The following is a 20,200-nucleotide window of genomic DNA, read 5'->3' as shown; positions in this document are numbered from 1 at the left end:
AAGGGTGACCTTTGCGCCCTCTTTCCCCTTAATTTGATGATCAACAATCACTAATCACCAGGACAGTCAGGCCAGGACCTTGCGGTACGCTCAAATGATCATCAATTTAATTAAGCCAAGGGCGCAACAGTCTATATCCCACACGCTTCAAACACAAACAAACACCTTTGAGCTTGTCAATGACAAAAAACACGATAAACAAACACGTCGCATCAGGATCAGATCGAGAAGACTCAAAAAATGGTGAAGATCGAGGAATGACGGCCGCTTCGTAATAATGCACCCATGGGGGTATACACTGCATTGTAATGTCCATCCAAAGAGATTAATATGATTATCGCGCTTGACGTATAATTATGAGCGAATGAAAGTAAGATTCCAAGCAGGAATGTCCCTCGTTTCTATCCTATAGCCTTCTTTAAGCAAGTACAAGCATGCCTACACCGACAGAGACGAGCGCGACAAGACCGCCGACAACGCCTGTGACGGGAGTGGCGGATGAGTCATTGCCTGATCCAGAAGCAGCGGGAGCGGAAGCCGCAGAGGTGGCCTATATACATCAAGTCGATCAAGGTCTGATCAGCTCCCTTCATTTTCATGATTATAGGTCTCACAAGACTCACTCCGGAGACTTGGGAAGAACCGCCAGAAGCTGAATTGGTGCTGGTGAGCGGTATGGTAGTGGCTGATCCCAAAGTGACGTTACCGTTACCCCTCGTAGTCGGTTCAGGGAGAGTCACGTTTCCAGTTGGGGTAGAAGTGAAATTGGGAATGGCCAAGATGGCGGAGGGGTGTTGGACGTACGAATATTGTCCGGTGAGGGTATGGCCCGCACTAGCGCATTCCTGCTTCAACTGATCCACCGCAATCTGGATGAAACCGTCATACGAGGAATCCCATTCGGGGGTGTTGGTAGTGATACATTGGAGACATTCCATGTACTCGTTGAAGACGGGCTGTTTGCATGCCTCTTCGCAAGAAGCGACTTCACCCCCGTCTCCGCAGAGCTCGGCGTATTGGACGGTGTTTCGGCATTTGGCGGTACAAGCTGCTGGGATCTCGTCGGTCGCGCTGGACGGCGAAGTGGAGTTTGAGCTTTGTCTGGGTTGGAGCCTGTGAGCTGGGATGAGGGCGGCTAGAGCAGCATAATTCTGTCAGCACGCTATTCACCAATTGAACAATGGTTGGTCTGTGCTCTCGCGACATTTTATCGGGAAAGAAGAGGAATCTCACTCACAGACACCGACGGCGGCGAGGATAGCAGCAAGAGCGGAAGATTTCATGGGGTAAATAGATATTATATGGGATATACGGCAATGGAGGGCTAGGTGGACTGAGATCGTATGATTGGTATCATTTATCGAAGAGGAGAAACAACGCACCTCTATACTGTTTATATAGCTGGGTTTTATGGAAAATGTTTACAGGCAGATGAGCTTGTGAGGCTCGAACCGCCGACGAAGCCCTGGAAACTTGAAACGTACACACGCCGCAGTGGCCTGTGCACTCACTACCAAGACATCCCTCGCCGGTCAATATTATATCATGCATGTTGTGTGATACAGGAATATACACGCACAGCCGGTCATCTCTCACAGCTTGGACCCACTGTTACATGACTGTTACCTTTTGAACCCTGCGGATTGTGCCTTATCGCCGGTATCGAGGCACACAGCGTCGAATGTGATCGATCATGCTCCTGACGACCTCTGATGTAGTACAACGTGCAAGCGCGATGCGGTGGAATACGTCGGACGCTCAAAGGAGCTAAAGTCGGCACAGAAGGTCAAAGCAGCGGACAACCGGCAAGGGGGACTAATAGTCGCGCTTGCACCTCTGCTAGCCTGAAGGACGACCTCGCGTTGTGGGATCTCTCTGTGGCAGGTGGCGTCTCTGCTGGAGTGTTGTGATGTACTGTTTGTAGCATGTATCGTGGCTTTTCTGTTACGATGACGGCGGATCTATTCAGTTCATCGTTGACGTTGTTCCTCCTTTCATAGGTAAGCGATATACGAGGACTATGTAGGCGAGGTGTCTGACCTCCCTTCATACTCGTGGTCAAGAGGATTTCGTTCTTCCAATGTCATCACAAGAAGGCTAGTGCTGGCGCGACTCGATGTCATCACGAGCTCAGTAGACATAAGGAGGCGAGTGTCCGCTCTGCCATGCTGTTTCTTCTCTTAAACAAATATTTCGGACTCTATTCCACCTCATCCAAGCCTATTGACTTCGCCACTATGATAGACCTTGATTCCAAAAAGGACTGCGATTTGTCGTCCAAATATTTACCCGCTCATATTCAACCTCTCCGCGATCGATCCACACGCCAAATCGATGGGGCTGCTGTATTTCTGTCAAGCCAAGACAGCAGATGCCTTAAGATCTGGACCAAGGGATCTAGATTAACGCATAATCCTGAGGATGGATCCAAAGTAACCCTCAGCCCTTCTTTCATCGGCGATACCGCCCAATTCAGTTTCCGAGGGACTGACAATAATATGGATATCACGGAGCCTCCTCAACCATTCATGAAATACAGGTCCTACGCTTATAAGGCAGGGCCTCCTGAATTTGGGGCCCAGCTTGTCAGCAGGTCCCAAGATTGGAGCGGACTGGTGCAGACTCAGCTAGAAAGCTTGAGAGAACAAGCCAAGGTGAAAATGGGAACCGAGATCGATTTCTATCTCAAAGGTGTAGAGATCTCTTGCATGGCTTCGGCTAGAGGAGTTGGCGAACAGATATACCTCAAGCGAGGACAAGAGGATCAGCAGTGGGGGGATAGTTTCACGCAAGATATGATGGAATCTTTATCTCAAACAGCACCCTGGAAGACGACTTGGAAAGGATTCATTACCTGCTGGGACTTCCGCGCCTTACCATCCACTGCCTCAAAAGACGAGTGCCACTCGTATGAAATGCTCACTCCCTCTACGGACGAGCTTCTCGCTTTGACGCAGGTCGCTAGTGGCAGATTCTAGGTAGGTCTAGCGGAAGTAGCATCAAATGAATGCTCTCTTGAAGTTCACAAAGGCGGACGTATCGCGCCATATGTATATGATAGCTGGTCTTGGCCGAGGGTGGCTTAAATTGATCGTGCAAGCACCGTGCAGTAGCTGTCATGGCCTTGTCACTCTAGACAGCCCAGTCTTCTGGCGCAGATGCTCGTAACGCAAAGCTGAGTTGACCGAAGGAATCCAGCGGACCGTCTTTCAGCACATCGTCATTGCTTCGCCGGACGGATCAAGGGAAAGCATGAATTCGCATAAAGGAGGATTTGCAGTGCTTTGATCTTGATCGCGTGTCGTCCATCTTGCCGCGAAGTGATGGACCAGATGTGCACATGATGTGGCTCATCACCACTGTATTGTTCCTGGTCTTCCCTATTCCGTGCTTGTTTTTCCCTTTCCCATCTCTTTTCTTGGATTTTTATCGAACACAAGTCAGGTAACCGTTTCACCATCCTTCAAGCCTCAATTGAAATCAGAATGCAATCACAGATCGTCCGTTCTTCCCCGGCTTCGATACAACCAAGCAGAACCAACGACTCACGCCATCTATTCTACCCTATCACCAACGATCGGACTGGCTTGAGAGCTATCGCAGGCCTCACCAGATCTCCTGATCACACCAAAATAGGGTGTTACATCTTGGGAACTCAAGTTCACAGCCACCGTCCTATGTCCTGGACCGATGACTATCTCTCTTTCGAGCCGTCCCTTATCCAAGGGGGGGACGGTATTCCCTGCACATCCTTTCGATGGGGTTATGGCGAGGACAGCGAATATCTTCAAGCTGTACCTCGCACTTTCGCCGATATCCCAAGGAGGACGACTTTCGCTTTTCGTCCGTTCTACCACACCGATCAGATCCTTGTGCCTCGCAGTGTCCCGGAGGAGATGAAGCACACTTTGGACCAGTAGACGGACGACGCACAATCGTATTATGGATTGGACGCTAAATTCTTGTTGACTCGCTTGACAATCTCCGATGTCGATCAGAGCGGAAGACGATACCCACAATAGCTTCTTGGGGGACTCAACGACACATGTATGATCGAACCGAGATTTGGAGCTAGATGGGAGTTCACTTCCAACTATCCGCGCGCCACGGAGTGGAGTATCGCAACACGCGAGGAACTGGATCCTAGTCTAGAAGTAATTGCCCAGATGGGGTCATGGCTTGACGGCTCACTCCCGAAGGAGCAAGGTGGACATATCATTTGAAAGAGGGGAAGGCAATTGCTGTCTTCGTTATTACACCGGATACATGCATTGCGGAGAGTTGTGTGCGAGCTGTTATTCCATCAGAGGCCACGAGGCGACCTGAGCCTCACTCATGATCAGGTGTAAGATTGAGCAGGCTAGCATTGTCCATATAATCGCAAAGAGAGTTGACGGACACTGGTCCTCCCGATGCGGATCGCGGATTCGGCAGCTTGGCCTTCGATAGCGGTACAGGCTATGAGACTAGAGAGTGATTTTTGCGGAGCTCGCTATCTCGTTCAGGATTTCGGAGGGGAGCGTTGTCTCCCCCACTCTCCCCTGTCACAAAGGACCTCAAAGTCCACAATGGACGGCTTCCGGAATTTCTTCGAATTCTGAACAAAGGTTGGTTCGTGAACCCTAGCTTTTGAATCATGCTCTAGAGCCTTTCCAAAAAGCATATAAAGCGCCTCTTGTGTACGTCTGGGGAAGGTCGGGCTGATGTCTAGTCAGACACCTTACTTGACCGCACTGCCAATTGCCTGTCCTCGGTCGAAGTACCGGGTTGTATCACACGATACTCTACTTTCTCACCTACACTACTTTACTCTCTCACCTACACCGAAGTTTCCCTCGGGTCTCGCCTGGCTCTTTGTCTACTTTGAGCGATTGGTGGCGAACGAGATTGAACCGCACAATGTCTTCGGCGGCAGTTGCTGATTGTGATGCTGCGGCTTGGCGAAGTCACGACGGTTCGGTCCATGCGACGATCATCACACGCTCCGATGATGGCGAAAAAATGGGATCTGGTCTTACAACGATACCATAATCAAGCGTGACTTCGACACTGGTCTTTCTGCTGGGGTGCAAATTGACGTCTTTCCAAACTACGCTCATTGCGCCGCCCTTCTGAACTCTTCTTACGCTCCCTGCATCCCGACTGATCCACATGCTGGTTTTGACATCAATGATATACCCTTCGATGTAGAGAATTCAAGAAAGATCTTCGCTCGCCGAATCGGTTCCTCGAGAATCAGTTCGAAATTGATCGACTGGACCTATGGGCTGGCCGGTGTCAGGATGTACGACGCACAGACGACAGACCTCACTCAGACCACCTGGGAGGACGTCAATACCCGGAATCAGACCAAGATGATAGTCAATTTTGGCCATGGGAACTATGGCCCCGAGCCCGTACGATCGGTCACCCAGGAAATCCATTGGGCCGGTGCGAATAGTTTTTACATGTTGAGTGCGACGGACGGTCAAGATCAAGCTCTGCAATGGACGAAAGAAGATTATGCTGCGTTGATGCCTACGCCGAAGGAGCAGGCGGACGCGTATGCAGGTATGGACTATCTTTGGCGAAATCCGAGCCAATCTGAGATCCCGACTATCCGTTGGGATGACTATGCGGCTTACAGAGAGACCCCTCAGGGGCAAGAAACGCAGGTTGTTGTTGAGGATGATGTTTGGACCGAGGTCAGTGGGCCGTCCAGAAGAAGAAAAGGTAAAAGCAGGAACTGATACCTAGAATGCTTTATTCGGGGTGAATCACTACCTGCAACCTCATGGCGGAAAAGGCGATTTTAAAGGGGCGTGGTCGATATTGTTCTGAGTTTCAGTCGTGATTGTTTATATGCAGTACCCAACTTTGGCATGCGTTCGCAAAGTTGATGGATACTTCCCGACCGACCAGGATCTTGGCTCGATGGCAGACATCACCTGAGCTGAAGAGTCTGCATGTGTGCTCTACCATTCTTCAGGCTCATCTATCCATTCTCCCTTCCGCCTCAGATCCCTCTCAATCTCCCTTATCTTCCTATACCCACCCCACCTATCCTCGACTCCTTGCATATCATTCCTTTTCACGCCCAACTCCCTCCTCAATTCCCCTATACCCTGTTCCCATCTTTTCTCCCAGTAAACTCCTACTAAACTCCTTCCCTCTTGCCCTGTCCTCAACGCCCACGGCACCCAATCTTTCAACCATGTTTGCCGTCGTTTCAGACGGAGCGGGCCAAATGTCGAGGAAAGCGCTGCTACGGGTAACGACATATTCGCGAACTCCAGTACTTTCAAAGACAGCTCATGAGGTAGTGTAGGTGGGAGTGAGAATAGGGTATGGTATAGGTCGTGTGTCTGTCGATAGCGCAGCATCGTATATGCCAGTGTGGGGGAATCTATGTATTTGACCTGAGTTACAGAAGTATCGTCAGCGAAAGCGAAAAGGTTATAACAATGACGTGAATTGGTGATGACAGAATCATGCTTGAGTTTGGACCGGGTTACGATCGATTCATGCGATGGCTCCCGTATTGAAGCGCTTTTCGAAGGTTGAAACAGCACAAATCGACTCACCGGCATTCTCGCATCCGGATCCAATTGCCCATCATCTAACCACTCCCAATACTCTCTGCCCAGCGTGCCTCTTTTCAAGAGCTGCAAACCTTGTAGGGTCTCATGCGTGATTGTCGGTCGATCACGCAGTATCTGACGACCTTCAGGATGTAATCCCATCTTCTCGTGTAGAGCAGGTAAAAAAGTCGAAGCGGTTGATTCGGACAATGAAGCCACCAAGTCTCCACGGGAAGTCCAGACGCCCATCAGTCCCGATCCAACGGCTAGTAGGGCGTTCTGCGAGAATGATAGTGGTTCATGGCCTGCGTAATTTGGCGAGCGTTGGGTGAGTAGTCGTAACGAAGATCTCATCTCGTCCTTCGCTTGGTTAGGATGATGATGCTGTTTGATACAGAATGATGAGGTATTGTAATAGTCGCTTCTCGCCAGAATGAGAGCCGTGATTTGTCCCAGACTGTGAAGTTGCACTGCGGTACCTCGTTTATTGAGAGCGCTGATGATTGCATTCACGAGTTCATACAAAGATCTGAGTGAAAATAGGTCGGATGTTCAACTTTCTGTCGAGATCAACATGATCCGCTCGCGCGCACCAACTTCCGACGGATCGACTTACAAACCCTACACGTGGCGCACATCGACATGCTTTCTGCGCTGATTATCTATCTATTCATTCTTCGCAAACATGTAGTATACAACAGCATGACAGCGCGTGACCCAAAGATCCAAGATTTCCCCTATGCACTACACGCCCTCCAATAAAAACTACTCATCGGACAAATCGGGATCATCCTCGTCCTCATCCTCACTTTCCACAACTTTCCTCCTCCCTCCTCTTCGGGCAGGCGCTTTCGCCGGCGGAGGTTTCCTCGAAGCGGCTTTACTTCTCGTACCTCGCGTAGGTGCTGGGGCCGCTCTTGATTCCTCTGCATCTTCCTCATCCATTTCTTCGTCTTCCTCTGGCGTCGCCGCTTTCTTTCCCTTGCCTGCTGGAGGTCTTTTGGCTGCTCGTCTTTTAGCTGCCTTCGTTTTCCGCAATACGTCAGCTTCGAGAGCTTGATCTTCCAGCCCCTTAGCTTGATGTTCAGTCAAGATCTATCGAAAGAAGATCTTCTTCAGCTCGCTACCATCTGTATGCGCGATTCCGGAAGAAGGAGTAAACTCACCGCTTCGAATTCCTTCAACTCTGTTTCCGGCTTATTGGCAGCTTTGTTCGCTCGAGCCTATTCATCGAATCAGCTCATGCTCTCGCCATCCCTCCATGTCCATGTGAGGTGTAAGCTTACCTTGGCAAGTATCTCGGTGAATCGTCTGAACACAGTCTCCTCATGTAGCTTATCTTGGTAGAATGGTAATCTACGAAATGTCCCATAAGCGATCTGCCATAATTCGAAAATCTTAGCTTCAACTTACCCCTCGATAAGTTTCTTCATTGATCGTTCGGATTTGAAAGGCAACAAAGAGATACAGAATGAGATATCTCTCCATTGTCTCTCCTCAGTGGCAAGTCTGAATCGTTGACACAATTTCTCCACAAGCGATTCAGCTTGTTTTTCCTGTTCGATGAGATTGTACAAAGCATCATCAGCATCAGTTATTTTCAGGGGTCAGTTGAAAAGCCTAATCTGGGAGGGACTCACCTTTTCTATGAAAGTGAAGATGAACTTCATCGTCCTCTCAAAGGTCTCCTCATCTACCTTGTGCGTACCAATCGACAAATGACTAATAACATCTTGCAAGTTATTGTAGAGCGCATTATCTTTGGTCGATAATTCAGTGAAGAACAATTTGGCCAAATCGGAAATTCGTTCGTCTTTGTCTTCTAAACATTTCGCCATCTCTCCTAGCTGCCCTTTCACTTTGATCATGCCATTCAAGATCAAGTGAGTGAGCACCATCAATGTGTTCTTCTTCACTATCGGATCAGGGTCGGATAAACCTTGATACAATCTTTCAGAGTTCTGCGGTACGTCAAAGCAAACAATCAACTACAGTTTTCGAAATCCGAAAAAAAGCATTGATAGAGGTACCCACATCATCAATCATACTTCCCCAACAGACCGCTATATCACCCAGAGCAATGACGATGTTACTCCTCACCACGGGATCTCTGCTTGTCTCCAATATCTTAGAGAGCAACAGGAGGTGAGATTCGCAGAATTGTGCTGACACACACATGAGCTTGGTGAGTGCAAGAGTGGCAGCTTGTCGGAGCGAGGGGTTCTGTGATCACAAATAGCCAAAATCAGCCAGGATCAAGGCGCGCGGGATTTTGACCGGATACCACACTCACCTTATACCTCTTCGGACTTGCGCAGATACCGGCTATCATAGGTCCATAAACCGCCAACAAGCTCTTCTCCCCAAACAGTAATTCTCGCTCTCGTATACCAGATATCAATTCACCAATATCGTCTTCCGCATTTCCAGCCACGGCATCAAGGTCGTTCGTATCCTTCTCAGCGGCCTTGGCTGCGGCTTTTTCTGCTCAGCAAATCTGAATATTAGCGTCCAATGACAATGTGTGGGAAAGCAAGCCAGCTCACGCTTAGCCGTTTCGTCCTTCCGCCTCTTGAATTCCCTTTCCACCAATTCAAGATAAACAATATGTTTTATGGATACATGTCCCACAATGAAGACAAGTTGCGCTAGCTTGAAAGAACCGACTTGATCCTTCTTCTCCTCCGTTTCTTTAGGTGAAGAAGGCGATTCCGCTTCTTTCGCCGAAGCATCTTCGCGCATGGTCTCATCGCCGTCGATGTCATCTGCCGCTTTGGGTGATTCCGCATTCTCAGCAGCAGCGGTGGCCGGAGGCGGTGCCTCGAATACTTTCACGGTCAAATCCTTGATGATTTCCGAACATAGAGCATCGGGTTGTTCGCCTAGGAGATATATCGTATTGACAGCTTGCTCCGCCATACTGAACCATTGTGGTGATTTAGGGGAATGTTCAATGATTTCCTGAAGTTTGACGAAGATAGGGTTATCCATCGGTAATCTCATGGTCTTATCGCTTAATGACCCTGTTCCTCGATAGTCAGCGTAACGTCCGTCAACAATCATAAGATCAATGCGTACCTTTGACTTTCTTGGCCGATCCTCCCAATCGCTGAAGTGCTATACACGTGTATCTTGCAAGTACGAGGTCATGCTATTGCTCTTTGGCGTCAGCTTCCAAGGACATATACCGTCTGCGTAAGCCAGCTCACCATTCCCAGAGGTCCTAACCCGATCTTTAACAATGCTTCAACTCGCTCGGTAACCACTTCTCGCTTAGCCAAAGCCAACATTCCCAAGATGATGATAGCTCCCTGTCGTTGCGGTTTAGGGATCTCTTGTTCGGTACCTAGGTGGGGCATCAGATATGCGCTTGCTGCTTTCGAAAGAAGCACACAATCACTCACTATAGACTTGCCATAACTTGTTGACTACATCGTTGTGCACACCACCTTCAGCCATCATAGTCCGCATCAGCTCTTCAAGCGAAGTCAATTCGGCAAGTGTAGCGCCATAAGTTCGCCTAAATTCATATCATCACGATCGTTAGTTCAGCATTGACTAAGAAGCCTCGACAGATACGCCATACTCACTCGATCATGTTCTTAGCGATTCTGTTGACTTGCTGTTTCGGTGCTAAATCAGGCACGACGTCAAAGTACAAACTTCTATAACAGTCGATCAAGTTGGCTCTGATCCCTTTACCGACATTCTCGCCGCCCGTAGCTGGAGTACCATCTTCGTTGGTAGTTGGCGGGGGAGCGTTGTTGTCTTTGGTCCATACGAGATGCAACATCGTCTTGATTCCAATCTCTGCCGACTGCAGATCATACTCGAACGCAACCCTGAAGAATCTCATGGCTTCAAGGACTTCCGTCTTGGTAGTCGATACCAGAAGCTGACATAAAGATGGGATAGCACCTTCCAGCTGATTGATGAACTTCAAAGCATCCGAGTAGTATTTCTTGGTCAATCGTAATTTCTGAATCAATTCAGGATCGAGAGTCGATTGTTCGGCTTGAATGGCAGTGATGTCCAGTTGCGATTGTCTGGGTTTGCGTTCTTTCTTTTTCTTCGGTGTACCATCTTCCCCATCCTGCACTTCTTCATCTTCCTCACTCTCCTCTTCGGGTCTGTCTTTAGGTTCTCCCTCTTCCTCGTCGCCATCGACTATGCCGACATCCCGCTTGGCCTTCTCCAATTCGATAGCGTCGACTTTAGCCAACTCTGCAGCGACCTTGTCGTAACGATCTTGCCATTCTGCCAGATTCAACGTTCCTCCGTGTAAAGCACCAAACGGATGGGTTTCGAGCAGTTTGCAGAGCAGCTGTATGGAGTATCGTCTAGCGGAGGAAGTCTTGTCTTCCAGTGTGCGGATCGTAAGTTCCGCTATCTGATGACGTTGTTTGGGGAATTTGGCGGGTAGACTGCAGGTGAAAGGAGGAGCAAAGCAAAGTTTTAGCTGGTTACATTGCGGTGTGTTGCCCTCAACTATCCGGATTAAGCAGGTCATACTCACTCGCAAAGCTTGATCAATGTAGTGAGAACTTTACACCTGACCCAACTATTGAGATCTAGGAACCTTTCCATGAGAAGCTCGAAGTATTTCTTGATCTGCTTAGATTTCTGTTCTTCGTCTCCTTCGTCCGAGAGGGAAAGATCCCTAATCAGTATACCAATGATCTCCACTATAGCCATTCGCATGGGGTGCGCCTGGAGCGGGTATCTCAGGTATCAGCGAAAAAGTAAATTCGGATTGCAAATACCAAGCTCGCAGGAAGGGACAAAGAAACGACTCACATCGCTGTCGAGATGTCCAAGAAGTAAAGGCATCTGCTTACTGACCACCCTCGGACTCAGCTCCGCAAATCTGATCAAGAATCTACTGAAACTCCTGGGTCCCTTCACATCATTATGAGCGAACGTCTTCGTGCTGACATCCCTTAACACTTCTTCGGATAATTGCGAATGATCAAATTCCTTTTCCAATATCGAGAGGAGTTCCGCCATCGGTTCGCTGAAATGCTCGAAATAAGTCAAATTCTGGATGATCGAGGTCTGCGCCCCGAAAGCGTGATTATGGAATTTGACCGATAAACAGATAATCTTGTATATCCCCAATTTCACTTCGGCATTCTTCAGATAGCCTTCGTTCTCCGCTAGCTGGTATGCTGGTTTCACGAAACACGATATGAAGCTTTCTTTCTCCGAGGAAGTCCTCCATATTCGAGAAGTGGGTATTCGCAGGACCTTATGTATCGTCGATAATACGAATGGCAATTGATCGACCCAAACAAATCCGGAAGAAGAGGTATTGTTCTTAGCGGTCGTCTTCTTCTTGCCTTTTGCCGTTGTTGTAGTTGCAGATGATCCGTCAGAGGATTTTCCGGCACCTCGTTCGGCGGAAGAGATGAACCATTGTAAGAGGAAAGACCACATTTCTAGGGGTTGTTTGTGTACCATTGGAGCATCCATATCCTCAGCTGAGAATCCTTGACTACCCACCAGAGTGACGACTCCATTGGCATGACTCGTCAGACTTGAAAGTATCACATCTAGCAGTTTCGTCAGGATGGGTCCGTTAATGTTGGGGGAATCTGAGTATTTCAGTATGGATTGGAACACATCAAATGTCGACGCTTGTTGGTGTACGATAGAGTCTGGATCGTGGACTATAGACTCGATAGCGGTGGATAAGGATTCGTCGATGGTGGAAGAGCGTAAGGAGGGAACATCGATTTCAGCTGGGATGTGATAGAGTGATAGGTCGGAGAGAGAGAGAAGGGATTCTTGAAGGTTGAATTCGTCCGACATGTTGCCAAGGCCAGCAAGCGGAAAGGTGATTGAGCAAAGGCTTCAAGCTCGATGGCCCCGGTGTGATGCGTAGTCTCTGCCGACGTCGACTCGTTGTACGTCTTTCTGAGCGAAGAAATAGGTAGAATGCGATTTATATCGAAAAGGCGTTGAGGGAGGATGTTGTTTGTTTACACAACGCGTCAATTCCCAAAAGCACGCGACAAATCTACTCAAAGTGGCAATTATCCGATCATCCTCCACCGAGACATCCAGCTGGCAGCTCAATGCTGCATGCAAGATCAATACAAAATATAGCAATATCATGCGATGTGCAATGCATGAACACGCGGATACAGTACGCAATAATGATCTCAAAGTTGTCGCTACGACGTACAGAGAGTGAATAATGCGATGACTAGATCTCTCCGTAGCCTCCGGCCTTGAAGACGGCCTCTTCCTTCGCAACGATATCTTGAAGGGCCTTGAGCCAAGCTTCAAGCTTAGGAATCACTTCAGACTGAGGTTCACCGAGCTTGGGGTAGAAGTTGGCTCTATACGGACAGGCTTTCATGGCGAGCTGCAATTCCACCAATTCTATTTGATCAGCTTACATCCCTGAGCGCCAGCCGGGTCCGGAAGGTGACATAGGAGGCTTGAGACTCACGTAGAAGACAGGTCGAACCATCATACCATGATGCTTCTTCAGCGACCCTTCGTATCCCTTCGTGAAACTCGCACTGAGCTCTTCGCTTGGGTTATCCAAGTTGTACTTCAGTCCCAACGAGGTGAACTTCAAACCTCGCAATAACCATGTCAAGGCGTCGGTAGCTGTTCTGTCTTTCGGTTTTGGTATGTTGGCTTTCTCAGCTGCGAGTATTGATTCGAGGGTTTTGCCTGATTCAGGGTTGGCAGCCAAGTACGCTCTGATTTTCTGTACCATCAAGCGGAATCAGCCTTAGCAACAGGAGTGTTTGGGATAAGAAGGTGGGCTCACAGTGATGTTACCGGTAAGATCGTTCTGCACGACCACGAAAGCTGGATTCCCGAAAAGGCCTGCATGAGTCATATCAGCTGATTCTTCCAGTCTGGTCATCTCAGCTGGACGTTGATCACTCACCAAAGATCTTGACCAGGTTCTCGGCGGCGTCTAAGAATTCAGCGGTGTCTACACCAGCTTCGGTGATGGTCACCTCGGTGAAGGACTGCATGGTGATAGTCAGCAGGAGCCCTTGCTGAATTCCGAGGACCTCCAATCATCAGGCCAGATGATAGCCCCTCGGCTGGGACACCGACAGAGTCGCAGTCCACTTAGCCTGCTGAATGCAGCTACTGGGCAATGACGAGATACAAGTATCCAGTTGGAAGCTCCCTCACCTTTGTGATAGTCTCGAAGAACTGGGGTTGTGGTGCTGCCATCTTGGGTATATTATATGGGCTGTATGAGAGTGATATAGATGAGAGGAAGCTGAATTGATTTACCATAGCGTGTCGCCTTGTTCGGGTCGTGATTGAGGTGAGCTTGGTGGACCGAGCGGATTACCCCGTGTGGGGTACAAGTCATCTCTTATCACCTCAGCACGTGGCATCTTTGGCGGGAGTGATGAATCCACGTCATGGTGTGATGAGTGCGCGTCGTCCGCATCATCGTCTATCCTCTCAATCTCATCGCCTATCATTGTTGCTCTTGCTTACATCGAGGCCTTATTATCTAGCTAGATTTAACCAATCAACGACACGACCGTCCCAGTGAAGAACATCCACTATGATATCTCAGGTGAGCTGTGACAGTTGTGATCGTATGCGAATCTAGCTGACTCTCTGCCCGCATCGCAATAGCACCCAGCAATGTGGAAGCAGCCAGCTCCAGCCAACTCGTCATTCAACGAATACAATACCTTCCCTTTACCCCAGACGCAACGAGGTGGACAGAGCTCACATGCTCATGGCCCCATTGGACATACCCAGTGAGCTGCCGTTGCCTCTGCAAATTCGACTCAGCTGACTCATGTGATCTCGAGAGCAGACAACCATTGGTCACCGGTACTTCGGTACTTGGTTTGAAGTTCGATAAAGGAGTAATGATAGCCGCCGACAATCTCGGTGAGTGATGATCACTACAAGATTTTTTGAATACTTCTCATATCAGCTTCATGACCACCTCGCCCATCACGGCATCCAAGCTGACAATCAGAATACAGCTTCGTATGGTTCTCTCGCTCGATTTAGGGATATCCAGCGTCTTCACCCATTGGGCAAACATACTTTGTTAGGTGTCGCGGGGGATATGTCAGATTTCCAATGGCTCAAGAAGGAGCTAGACGGATTATTGTGAGTGTACTTGTATCTGGATTCTGTCGAATTTTCATGCATTTGCTGATTCATATATGCCATCGTCTGAATCAGACGATCAGAAGATGCATTAGCATTAACAGATTCCCACCCTTCCCTGTCACCCAAAAACATCTACGAGCTCCTGTCAAACCTCTTTTACGCTAGACGAAGTAAGATGAACCCAGTCTGGAATGCTGTATTAGTCGGTGGATGGGATAAAGTCAAGGAAGAGAGGTAAGCGACAAACACGCAAGAAGCGCACAATCAATAAGCTAGGAATCACTAATGCGGGTGAATTACAGCTTCTTGGCATACGTTGATCTTCTCGGAACGACATATACCGCTCCCACGTTGGCGACTGGATTCGGTGCTCATTTGGCTCAGCCATTACTTCGAGAGGCGTACGAGGCTAAGGCAGGTATAGATGGAGAAGGACCATTATTGACTCAAGAGGAAGCTGAGAAGGTATTGGATGATTGTATGAAGGTGCTTTTCTACAGAGATGCGAGAAGTATAAACAAGGTAAGTTCGTTGTACCTCTGGGTCGTCTAAAAGCCCAAAGTCAGAAATAGAGAGTTTCGTGAAATGCTAAACCCCTGGCGGTTTTTGATAGTATCAAGTCGCTACGATCACAGCTGGAGGAGTCACCATATCCGATTCCAGATCAGCCGATACGTACTGGAAGTTCGCAGAAGGTTTGAGAGGGTACGGAGCTCAGACGCAATAGCCATTTGATTCCAGCGAATTGGATTTCAAGGAGAATTAGAATGTATTATGTGTTTGGCGATATGAAGATGTAAATGCATACACAAATTCCGAACAGATACACATCGTCGTTCTGACCTTCCCCCTTCCCATTCCGTTGATACCGTCTATCCTTCTATCTGAAGTTTTGACCTGAGGCAGTGCAATTCCGTTATTTGCCTAGCCTCTGTTCGACTTTTGACCAAGCTCGCATCGCTCCATCCCATTCTTCTCTATCAAGCACACCATTGACATCCAGTTTGACGGGCAGGCTGACCGCGTGGCCCAATTTGCGTAAGAAGGGTAACGACGAGGACCGCAGCGAATGCAAGAGAGGGTTCAGGTGATGCAACAAAGGAAGGGGCGAAGGGTATTGGCTAGTTGGGATGACATCGTGATGACACTGAGCTAAGCTGTACAAGAAAAGCGGAGCAATTGAAATATTCTCACTATATCTCGGTAATGCGCAATGACCAGAACGGATAGCCCCAAAGTTCGGGCGGACGTCGAGGCAGAAGCGCCTGTATTGTTGACGAAGGTGAGAGATGGTGAATCAAGAGTAGATCTGGATCTGAGGTGAAATGCAGTTGATCTAGACAACCAGATCAGATCCATTCGTCGTGATGTCGACTTGTCAGAATTGCAGAAAAATTTAGTGCGGAAGACTTACCTCTTATATCCCTATCTATACTTTTCACGCTGATCTCACTGACATCCTTCTTACGCTCCACATACTGTCTCGTCAGGTTCACCAATACTTCTTCCGAGCTCGAGGGAGGGAGGAAATGCAATTTCAATCCTTTGTAACCATTCCTGTCCACCTCCCCACGATCCAGGCCAGAGCGTATGTATACAGTCCTGACCTCCGTTCCTACACTTTCTAGCTTCTGGACCAAGTCTCTGCTGGTTTTTCCTTCTCGTCGTGGGGAAGGAGAAGGCGGTGTACCAACTCCGTTAGACTCGTCTTCGCTGTCCTGAGTAGGTTCGTTGGGCGGTGTCGAAGGTGGAGAAGGGGGTAGATTGCGAGTGTCATCATGAATTTGATGATTATGGTTGAGTTGAAGTTGTTTCAGCAAAGAAGGTAGTACCGATTGAATCAGTCCTTGACCATCCCAAAAAGACAATTCCCCTATGCCGGCTCGTGATGCCCATCCAACGGAACGGAGGATGCTTTCTGAAAGAGATTCCCTTTCACCCTTCCGATACTTGTTGGATGGTACCAAAATCACAGCTAAGTGCTTCGGAGGCGTACCATCTTCAGTATCCGAAGTCGCGTTGGTATATAACGATGACGCCAGGGTGAAGGTCTCGTATGTCCGCAGTACAAGGGAGGAGAGGACGAAAATCAGGTGAAGGAGGATGAAGAATGGGTATGACACCACGCGCAGCGCGGCGCGTATCAGTGGATGGGCCATTTTTGGATAGAGCAGGAACGCGGAGCTTGGCCAGCAAGCTGATGGTGAAGTCAATGCTACTTCTGCGTGTGTGCAGATTGGAGCAGCAACCCTACACAGTAAGGCCTTATTTGGTTCAACCTTTCTGACTGCAAAGCAAGCACAGCTGCGAGTGATTTTGGCAAAATGATGACGTGGAAGCTGTACTGCTGTTCGTGGCGGAGAACGACGGCTCCTTTCTCCTGTGTTCACGCATGGCATAGGATCACCGTCAAGATGAAAAGGCGAAGGCGTATGCAATGCACAGATCCAAGCAGGAGGGGGGATTAGAGGTTGAGGACTGATGTCCAGATGCGACCGGTTGAAACGACAGTGACGGCGGCCAAATTTCTGCAATGCTTCAGAACGGCTTGTCCAACTCGGTTCAGCCATAGCACCCCACGTCATCATGCTTGCCATTGCTCGCTGAACTATACCGGGTCACGATCCTTGGCGACTCGGCAGTCTCTATGACTGCACTCAGAATAATAATTGGCTGACCGTCAAGGGGTACGTCAGATCGAGGCATCCTCGTCTGGGGGACTTGCAACGTCACAAACCCTCTTAGCCTTCTGATCACCTTTTGTTCCTCGGGGCTGGCGATTTGGACCATGCTTCGGCTGCCATGACGTGATGATTGGTCCTTTGACAGGACGTCAGCAAGGAAGCTGGATCGAAGCCAGTGACCTAGACTCAGGCTAGACCAGGCGCTCCAGTGTTTAGGCATTTCGAGGGTCACGCTATATGAACCCTCAAAGTCAGTCAACTTTGCCATTCTCTCTGTTGTCATTTCTCATCAAGTAACCGCTGATTCCAGTTCAATACTGAAAGAATTTCCGTAGTCTGACATCGTGATTGGTACTTCCCGGCAGCTAGCTTACATATCCACCATGGCATCATCAAGCAGCTCATGTACAACCGCTATCCAGCCAGCTCTGAATCGACTCAACGAATATAGCACCTGGAAGGTCACTGAAGACACTGTCACCTTGGACAATGCCATCAAGTATGCGGCGAGTACCGGCGATCCTATATACTTCCGCTTCATCAACTACACCAACAGCAACCCATATTACAAACCTGATTCTACCTCTGATGGCCGCATACTGCACCACGGGTTCTTTTACCCTGCCGACCCTGCGTCCGACATGAACAGCGGACAATGGGTGCAAGGATCAGCTCAGTTACTATCGTACCACTCACACTTTGTTCCAGGGTATGGGGAAGTGTGGGATCATGCCAAACCCTGGTACATTCCCTCGGTGGTTGTCAGGAAGGTACAATCACATGAATTCTCGGATGATTTTCCCGCGACTGCCAATGCCTCGTGCTTTTGCATGCTAGATCGAACCAAAACTCAAAACTCCGGATCGTACTATGCAGCGTTTTGCCCCGATATCAGAGCTGTGAGCGGTGATAGTGGGATATTCAATCCTCGACTTACTATATATCACGAGGACCAGGTAGTGAATCCTCACTGGGCGAATACCGCTTCACGACCTGGTACCGCTCTCACTATCGAGGGGATAGATGCCTCATCTATTTGCTAAAGACCCGTATGTCTAAGTCACGCGTCTCGCGACATTAGCATTAACCCAATCAGACAGGCTGACGGACTTGCACGTCCATATAGATTGGCCGAATTCGCCAATCCTCGCAGAGAGAAGCTCCGCTCCAGATACGATCCTTGATTGGGTTTCTGAAGCTGCCACCTACTGACCCAATCGATCAGATCTACAATCGAGATAAGTGGGTTTGATCACATATGTAATCATACTATTTCTTTTCATACGGTATCAATCAGCAGCATACGGAACACGCAGATTATGCATATACTGCTCAACTCTGATTTAACGGAAGGGTAACGCATTGGGATAAATATCACAGGCAATGTCTGAGGCGTATGACTGATCACCTGCTGCCCATACGTACCTGTATTACCGTAGCATGCACATAAAAAAACCCAAATGTGGATCTTATCAGTATCGACACCGCAAAGAAACCGATTATGTAGAATGCCGGGAGGGTAAGGGCAAAGAGGTGTCTGTACGTCACTCCTCTCTTGAGGTTGCATGGCGTCGCCAATGACATAGTTGACTTGATCACCTCGGTCAGCAAGTTCGCGGCCTTCTTCAATCGCTTAGCAACCGGATGTTCACAGCAGTATATCTGACGTACCTGAAAGGATGGATCGTTCCGCCACCTGTCCCGGGCTGATGTCGGATGTGATATGTGCAATTTGTCTTGCAAATTCGTATGCCTCGACCATGTTCATGCCTCGATGACCTCAATGACCTCAAGGTCTAGATCAAATCTGAAGGACCTCCATTGATCATGTTACGCCACTGAGGTGCGAGGTCGAGCCTGTGACGTGCTCGAAATAATCGAACCTTTGAATAGGTCGAAGCCCGCCGCCCACTCCTACAAGCTGTGGGGATCAATGCGTTCACTCTATATATACTGGCGCAAAAATCCACATCTACACCTTCTCCCCTCCAATCACAGCTCAACATCGTAGCAGCGCAATAGCCATCCATCTAAGCGGGAAGATGGCAGAAGTATCCGAATTTACCTACAAGGGTACCTATTACAAAGCGGATGAGGTGATCATGGCGCTAGAAGTTCAACGGGGCAAGTATACCGATACCTTAACCTGCAGCCAGATCCGAAGCCATAATCCCGATGTTCGACCCTCTTCCGAAATGCAGCAGTATATCGGCTCCAATATCAATAAACACAGTGAAATGTCACTCTTGGATCTCTCGGCCGGACGCCTCCCGCAGATCAGCTGTAAAGACTTTACCATTTCTCCTACGAAAGCGTTCATGTCTGCACGAGGGGGAGGATCCGGCGAAGGCGACTACGCTCATCACACCTGCCAAGTAGACTTCTGGGACCCGCTTGAGCACTCGGCAGATGTCGAGAGCTACAAGGTATATTGCGTTCCCCACGCGTCCTTCAGGGCTATCCCTCGTTCCAACCTCAACGTTGACGAGGAAGAGACATATTGCCTCTCATTGTTTCTGAAGGACGAGACGGACCCTTTCAGCACGATAACGGAAATCAAGGGCTCGCTGCGAGATTCACTGTTCCCGATCACACCCAAGGCAGAGGATGATGTGATTGTTTGTGATGTCAACGCCAAGGACCTCAAGCACACAAAAGCTTTATCTTCGGAAGGACAACAGTGCTACACCCCGGCACACGTCACTCGGTACGCGGCCACAGACCAGATGTGAGCCTCAATCGGCTACTTCCAACGCCTCGGTATCGCTGGGCCATCGGGCCCGTTGTGTGACCGTGTCTGGGATCGATGGAAAGAGGGCGATAATGTTCTTT

At 49.0% G+C, this 20,200-nt stretch overlaps 10 protein-coding genes across 10 annotated transcripts; 5 read left to right on the top strand and 5 right to left on the bottom strand.

The window, feature by feature from the left end:
- Positions 1-418: 418 nt before the first annotated feature.
- I303_100451 (uncharacterized protein) lies at positions 419-1,283 on the bottom strand (the record flags this gene model as incomplete). Its single annotated transcript, XM_018403822.1, has 3 exons — positions 419-550; positions 624-1,135; positions 1,238-1,283. 3 exons carry the CDS (start codon positions 1,281-1,283, stop codon positions 419-421), a joined length of 690 nt encoding a protein of 229 aa, XP_018266476.1.
- A 954-nt stretch (positions 1,284-2,237) lies between these two features.
- I303_100450 (uncharacterized protein) lies at positions 2,238-2,978 on the top strand (the record flags this gene model as incomplete). Its single annotated transcript, XM_018403821.1, has 1 exon — positions 2,238-2,978. One exon carries the CDS (start codon positions 2,238-2,240, stop codon positions 2,976-2,978), a length of 741 nt encoding a protein of 246 aa, XP_018266475.1.
- Positions 2,979-5,282: 2,304 nt separating this feature from the next.
- On the top strand, positions 5,283-5,729 carry I303_100449 (uncharacterized protein; the record flags this gene model as incomplete). The annotated part of the gene is made up of 1 exon (XM_018403819.1): positions 5,283-5,729. One exon carries the CDS (start codon positions 5,283-5,285, stop codon positions 5,727-5,729), a length of 447 nt encoding a protein of 148 aa, XP_018266473.1.
- A 225-nt stretch (positions 5,730-5,954) lies between these two features.
- On the bottom strand, positions 5,955-6,914 carry I303_100448 (ubiquinone biosynthesis protein COQ4, mitochondrial; the record flags this gene model as incomplete). The annotated part of the gene is made up of 2 exons (XM_018403818.1): positions 5,955-6,398; positions 6,564-6,914. 2 exons carry the CDS (start codon positions 6,912-6,914, stop codon positions 5,955-5,957), a joined length of 795 nt encoding a protein of 264 aa, XP_018266472.1.
- Positions 6,915-7,325: 411 nt separating this feature from the next.
- Positions 7,326-12,371, bottom strand: I303_100447 (uncharacterized protein; the record flags this gene model as incomplete). Its single annotated transcript, XM_065968118.1, has 14 exons — positions 7,326-7,655; positions 7,727-7,783; positions 7,847-7,916; positions 7,974-8,116; positions 8,201-8,521; positions 8,595-8,783; positions 8,854-9,044; positions 9,107-9,583; positions 9,639-9,711; positions 9,770-9,906; positions 9,965-10,080; positions 10,151-10,984; positions 11,077-11,270; positions 11,358-12,371. The coding sequence occupies 14 exons, from the start codon at positions 12,369-12,371 to the stop codon at positions 7,326-7,328; spliced, it is 4,146 nt and encodes a 1,381-aa protein (XP_065824190.1).
- Positions 12,372-12,768: 397 nt separating this feature from the next.
- On the bottom strand, positions 12,769-13,769 carry I303_100446 (uncharacterized protein; the record flags this gene model as incomplete). Its single annotated transcript, XM_018403816.1, has 5 exons — positions 12,769-12,930; positions 13,018-13,284; positions 13,348-13,406; positions 13,471-13,555; positions 13,728-13,769. 5 exons carry the CDS (start codon positions 13,767-13,769, stop codon positions 12,769-12,771), a joined length of 615 nt encoding a protein of 204 aa, XP_018266470.1.
- A 429-nt stretch (positions 13,770-14,198) lies between these two features.
- Positions 14,199-15,411, top strand: I303_100445 (uncharacterized protein; the record flags this gene model as incomplete). Its single annotated transcript, XM_018403815.1, has 6 exons — positions 14,199-14,317; positions 14,377-14,453; positions 14,552-14,681; positions 14,757-14,918; positions 14,987-15,206; positions 15,298-15,411. The coding sequence occupies 6 exons, from the start codon at positions 14,199-14,201 to the stop codon at positions 15,409-15,411; spliced, it is 822 nt and encodes a 273-aa protein (XP_018266469.1).
- A 189-nt stretch (positions 15,412-15,600) lies between these two features.
- On the bottom strand, positions 15,601-16,843 carry I303_100444 (uncharacterized protein; the record flags this gene model as incomplete). Its single annotated transcript, XM_018403814.1, has 3 exons — positions 15,601-15,805; positions 15,879-16,020; positions 16,099-16,843. 3 exons carry the CDS (start codon positions 16,841-16,843, stop codon positions 15,601-15,603), a joined length of 1,092 nt encoding a protein of 363 aa, XP_018266468.1.
- Positions 16,844-17,751: 908 nt separating this feature from the next.
- Positions 17,752-18,411, top strand: I303_100443 (uncharacterized protein; the record flags this gene model as incomplete). The annotated part of the gene is made up of 1 exon (XM_018403813.1): positions 17,752-18,411. The coding sequence occupies one exon, from the start codon at positions 17,752-17,754 to the stop codon at positions 18,409-18,411; it is 660 nt and encodes a 219-aa protein (XP_018266467.1).
- Positions 18,412-19,410: 999 nt separating this feature from the next.
- Positions 19,411-20,100, top strand: I303_100442 (uncharacterized protein; the record flags this gene model as incomplete). The annotated part of the gene is made up of 1 exon (XM_018403812.1): positions 19,411-20,100. One exon carries the CDS (start codon positions 19,411-19,413, stop codon positions 20,098-20,100), a length of 690 nt encoding a protein of 229 aa, XP_018266466.1.
- Positions 20,101-20,200: the final 100 nt, after the last annotated feature.

Source organism: Kwoniella dejecticola, chromosome 1, assembly GCF_000512565.2.
Source record: "Kwoniella dejecticola CBS 10117 chromosome 1, complete sequence".
NCBI classification, from domain to species: domain Eukaryota; kingdom Fungi; phylum Basidiomycota; class Tremellomycetes; order Tremellales; family Cryptococcaceae; genus Kwoniella; species Kwoniella dejecticola.
Note: the sequence above shows the minus strand (reverse complement) of the source record. Positions and strands in the feature narration are given on the sequence as shown.